This window comes from Hippoglossus stenolepis, chromosome 15, assembly GCF_022539355.2.
Source record: "Hippoglossus stenolepis isolate QCI-W04-F060 chromosome 15, HSTE1.2, whole genome shotgun sequence".
NCBI lineage: Eukaryota > Metazoa > Chordata > Actinopteri > Pleuronectiformes > Pleuronectidae > Hippoglossus > Hippoglossus stenolepis.
In genome coordinates this window covers 3,941,460-3,947,215 of record NC_061497.1, presented here as the reverse complement: position 1 = coordinate 3,947,215, position 5,756 = coordinate 3,941,460, and the positions used below count along the sequence as shown (strand labels likewise).

The 5,756-nt window shown below is 39.1% G+C and overlaps 1 protein-coding gene across 1 annotated transcript in view; it reads left to right on the top strand.

Moving 5' to 3' along the window:
• The first annotated feature begins 214 nt into the window (after positions 1-214).
• The window catches only part of igsf5a (immunoglobulin superfamily, member 5a), a 10,799-nt gene continuing 5,257 nt past the window's right edge, over positions 215-5,756 (top strand). The window contains exons 1-2 of the mRNA XM_035179168.2: positions 215-281; positions 1,653-1,967. Of these exons, the coding sequence (XP_035035059.2) occupies positions 215-281; positions 1,653-1,967 (382 nt within the window). The remainder of the gene's footprint in view (positions 282-1,652; positions 1,968-5,756) is intronic.

Below are 5,756 nucleotides of genomic sequence, written 5' to 3'. Positions count from 1 at the left end.
GACAAAAACCTCAAACTAAAAGTTTTCATTTAGTTATTTCAATTAGTAGAGGGAGAGGGGACATCACAGCCTACATCTATACAGCCACTCATTATCCATCTCCCACTTTTCATTTAAATTCGATTTTTCTTTTTTTCAGGACATTTTGGACGAAAGTAGATTTGTTGCATATTCTATCAGCCGTCTCTCTTGTCATCAACAGGACAGCACAAGCATGACCTTCTCCTGGGAATCACAGCCCATGCTCCTCCACATCTGCTTATTCCTGTGCACCACTGGAGGTCAGAATTTATTCTTCAAATAACAATCTGCCTGATAAGGTCAACAGCGAAGGAGAGTAATGTTTGTCCAGCAATGTATTCATTAGTTGTCCAAACATTTACTGAGCAGTTTCTTTTTTGCTGTTCATGTCAATTAAATCTTTGTATTTAATACTACATTTTTAAACGGATTAATTTAATGATCACAATTTTAAAAGCCCTGGGAGATGAATGGTGTGAGGATTAAATTAGGTTCCCTGTAGGGAAATGACGTGAAAGGAAAGGTAATTCAAGTACAAGAGGTTCTTGTTCCCACTTTTTTATCAGCTGATCTTTATCTGACACGTGAAATGATTTTGAAATGCAATATTTGTATTAAATCAAGTCTGACCTGTGAGGTTACGCTCTTCATCATCAGGACGAAAACTTGAATTCAAACTTTCTTTCCACCGCACTAGGTCAGACAGATTTTTTTCTTTCATGATCATTACTAATCATTAGTCCTAGATGCTGTTTTGAAGAAAAAAAGAGCTGAACAAACCAAACTGTACAATCAGTTGTTCTAATCTAAATGTAAGCACTCCTTTCATTCCAGACTGTTTTCATTCTGCTCGCTCTCACTCAGAAACAACAATAGTGAGAAAATCACACACAATCTCTACCTCAGATTTAAACAGTCGACATGTGAGGGATGGATGTTGTGTTTGAGTTTCAGTCTTGTCAAAAACCAACAAACCAAAACCAATGCCCTTTGTGATATTGACGTACCTTGAGCAAATGTCTCAAGTTATGTGTTTCCACAACGTGTTGGTCATACCCAGTGCCCTGACTCAAGAGCTTTACTCTCCAATTGCATTCCAGTGCATGATTTACTGATGTTATTGCTTCACATCAGCAGTGACACCAACACCTCAAATGGGCTGCCTATCACTCACTGACGAGAGGACAGAGCATAAAAATAGATTATGTTATAAAACTAACAAAAATAGAAAAATAACAGATTACAGCAGACATTTTGTTTGTTGTGAGACCTAATATTAGCCTACATGTAATACTCACCAGCAAACCTTTATAATATTCATTATATAACGTTGGCATTTTTGCAAATAAAATGAATAGAAATGAATGAATAGAAAATCTAGGCCAGCTCAAAAAACTATAATTAAACAGAATCAGACATAACAACACAGCTGAAAACAGCTCAATGTTCAGTCAAGCAAAATGTGCATCAAGTCTCAACTGTTGCACATCTCAAGAGGAAAACAAAGATGCACTAAACAGGAAGTATGGAGGTGTGTGCTGTCATGACAAGAACCAAGGAATGAATCAGTCTGTTTCTTCTGTCAATACATCATGGCTGTCATGCTTTACATTTCATCTCTGTATGTTCAGTGGTGTCCCGACAGTTCCAGCTGCAGCCTCTGAACCCAGCAGTGCTGCAGGGCTCGGATGTGCAGTTCCGCGCCACCGTGGAGGGAAACTGGCAGATCATGACCTGGGACGTCGGAGGGTTGTTGGTCCTCACTGTCCCTGTAGACAGCAACGTGACCTCATCCTCACGACAGTTCTCTGCCGGATTCTGCTCTGTAGGTAACTCCAGCTGTGTGGAGTTCACCATCCACAACGTCAGCCGCAGGGACGCTGGGCCGGTCATCTGCGCCGTGCAGGGGGACTATGGAGACAAGACTGCACAGCTTAACGTTCAAGGTGAGGGTCACAAACATATATCAGGCTGCACATATATGTTAGTGCCTGCAGGGGCGGATACACAGGCGGGGTCAGAGGGGCACTGGCCCCTGCTGAAATATGATAGGCCTCTCAATTGTCCCTGTCCTGTCAGTGGTCTTCTTTAAAAAAAAAAGGCTAGTCACTTACTAACAATAAATATGACTGTAGGAGCCGCATTTAAGTTTATTACTATATACTATGTATGTAATATACAATTTTTTTCTCTATTTGTGTTTGCAATTAGTAGCAAGTACACAGCCCCACAGTTGAGGAGGGCGCCCCTGTAAGTTGGTGGGCATGGTGCATGGTGGGAGAGAGAAAGCGGGTGACAGCACATACCGTCTTTGACCTCAGCCTCAGCGCTGTGAAAGTGTCAGCTGGCGAATCGGCAACGCGACAGTGAAAAACTGAAACAACTGCATCTGATTTTCGTATTATGTTTATTTTGCAATAAATTCTAAGCAGCAGTAAACAATGCGCTCTCTCTGGATCTCTTCTTGGAAACAAGGCTGCGAGTCTGACACACTGCACCCGAACTCTCTATGTGGTATAAACAATAGGACTTTGAAATAGGGGTTAAAGGGAAAACTCTTTAGGAAACAACTTCAGGAGTTTTCGCCACTACAATGACAATTTGTAAATAATTGTTATTTTCAAAGCTTTTTTGAAGTACACAATGTGCTTGAACAAGGACGAACAACAACACCAACAACAACGATAATAATAACAAATTTACATAGCACCTTTATAAACAGGGTTTACAAAGTCACATTGATTAAAAACAATTCATAAATAAAAGCAATAAACAAAAAGAATCACATAAAAGCAGTGTTTACAAACAAAACGTATAGGAACAATAAAAAGAAGACAACATTAAATAAAAAGCAAATAAATACAAATAAAAAAAATAAAAGCAATGAATCATAAACGGGTGAAATAAAGACGGCATCATATAAAAGCAAGTCTGGAAAAATGGGTTTTAAGAAGTTATTTTAAAAAAGTAATTGAATCTGCAATTACTTAGACCCTCTGTGTTAATTGTGGCCCCTGATATAGAGAAATCCTGGATTCACCACTGAGTACATGTCCTTCACTGTGTATGCAAACAGGACGTCCCTATCAAAAGCCACTGATTTTGAGTTGTCTGCAGTCTGCTCTCACTTAGACATTGAATTATAAAAATATCTGACAGTTTGAGGAAGGTGTAGTTACTAGGATGCACTGTGGGGGGCAGCAGTGTGCTCTTTTCAACTGCGCAACCTGCAACCTCTTGGAAGAACATAATCACATTTGAAGCGATGTAACATCCAACATTCAGCCTGAGCTTTCTGGTGCTTTGGACATTGTTGTTGTAGAAGAATCAAAGTGCTCATGCTGTACTTGGATCAGCGGGGAGGGAATAGTGATTCAAAAACACCAAAGAAGCTTCAACAATGAAATAAAATTCCAGAAGGAAAAAATTACAATGAATATGCACATAATACTCACACACATAGACACATGTTTGCCTGTGCTAGATGGCCTGTGTGGGGCTCATTATCTCCCCATCACATTTATTGGAAAGCGGTGTCGGAGGGGGGGGGTCCTATAACATAATAGCTTTTTGTTCAGGGAGACAGAGAGCAACTATAATTGCTTTTGTAATGGGGGGATGTCGATTTAGTTAGACGTTAACGGCCAGTATCAGAGAACTGGAATTCAAAGACATATACAAGTGAACAAAATAAAACAAATAACATAAGGAAAAAATCTTTGATGCATCTTTTTCAATATTATAAAGGCAGCAAAGGGAATTATTAGTGGAAATAAAACCAAAGAAAGCAGAAGCTGGTCCACTACTTCTAGTTCCCAGTGTGTCCATGTTTTACATCCTGGACCAAAATCTTTCATCAGGAAAAAAAACAAAGAATCTTTAAACAAGAAAATGGAGGCATTAATATCTTGAGGCATCAGACCATAGATATAAATGTAAACGCGCTGTAGATAGTGTCATTAATATATGACTGCAGTGATGAATATTCCTTTGCAAACATTGCTTTATGAATTACACAAAAAATAAAAACTTTATTTAATTAAATCACTCTCAAGTTATTTGATTTATTCACACTAACCCAATATGATAGATAATAATAAAATGTGACCCTTTAAATTTAACATATGTAATAAAGTTAGATAGACATATAAAATGTAATTGAAACACATAATAAATAATTATTTTTTCGATTTGATGTCAGATATTCAGAAATGGACATATGTGGCTTGAGAGAAAACCTCTGACTCCAATGTTTTGATCAGTTACTTTTGATCAGTTTTGATCAGTTACTAAACAAAACTGAGAAACATTTTATTTCTCCAGAGGGAACGTTTCCACACATCTGCTCTTCTCAGCATTTCCATTCATCAGTAGATCAGCCTCAACCTCTGGATTAGCCAGAGGGGTGATAGTGAGCACACCCCCAATAAATAATTGTCTCTCTAAGGCAGTTTTATCAACCAGCCTCAAACCAGTGCACTTTCACAGCAGTATAAAGCAAATCCAGCAAAACACCACACATTCCCGCTTCCCAGCGTGATAGTAATCTGAAGGTGATCTCACTGTGAAACATCTGGGCCCTGCTCCCCGGCTGTGAATGGATATTGATCGTGTAGGCGCTGGGGCTCTATCTCATGCTGCTGATTAGGACCTCCATGATTACAGACATATTCTCCTTGCATGGAGCTAATGCTAATAAATCCAGCTAATAGACCTGCCAGCTGAGCACATTGATTGCTTTTCTGCAAGACTAGTGTTAATGAGGGACACTGACAGTTCAATAGCAAAGAGAGTTTAACAGCAAACTACAGACAGGCTCATGTCATATTAAAGTCTCGTGTTAACAACTGTAAGATTGTTCCACTGGTTCACCTGATGTCAAGGTGATCCCTTCATAGCCACACTAACAATACAATGAACGGCATTATCCAACGTGAGAAGACATCAGTGATCTTATTGTTCAACCTATAGAAAATCATTAGCCATGCAGCAGCAGCAGCCATGTGTTAATCTGCTGCACAGTTAGGTGGAGTTTTTATATGTTTTCCCATGTGATTGGGTATTGTGTTATTTCAGGCAGGGCACAGAGGTCACACTTATATAAACTGACACTGTCATCAGCTGCTTTATTCATGCTTCACCATTACTGCCCCATTCATCAGCCGTGTGCCTTTATCCAGCCACAGTCATGCAGGTGCACACAGTGACCTGTATAACCTCATCTGGATATACTGAGCTCAAACCTTCATGCCAACACATATCATTTGCCACCGCAGCTCCTTCCATACAATCTTTAACTTATGCACTGTTTATGCGAGTTTAAAAGGGGATTCGTTGTTTTAGAAGAATCCACTGCTCTAATATTTCTCACCAGTAATTCATGAATGTACTATGTTTATTTGAATATCAACAAACGGCATGTTCAAATCAGTTTGAACAATGTCTCTACAAAAGGTGCATGGCTAGCTAGAATGGAACTATGCAGACTGGATGTTCACAACTTGTACTCCACATGTAGCATGACAATATAGGCTACATAGTTTGATTATCCCCTGTTGTCCATCTTATCACACAAACAGAGACCAGACCCTGTCAAACACATCATACCCAGCAGTGACAGTAGCTACTGTTACGGCCACAAACAGAAAATATTAAATAAGAATGCCTACTGAGTACTTTGTTTTAACAAAAAGACGACGTTTATTTACAAAAATTGGAAACAATAATCTACCAAA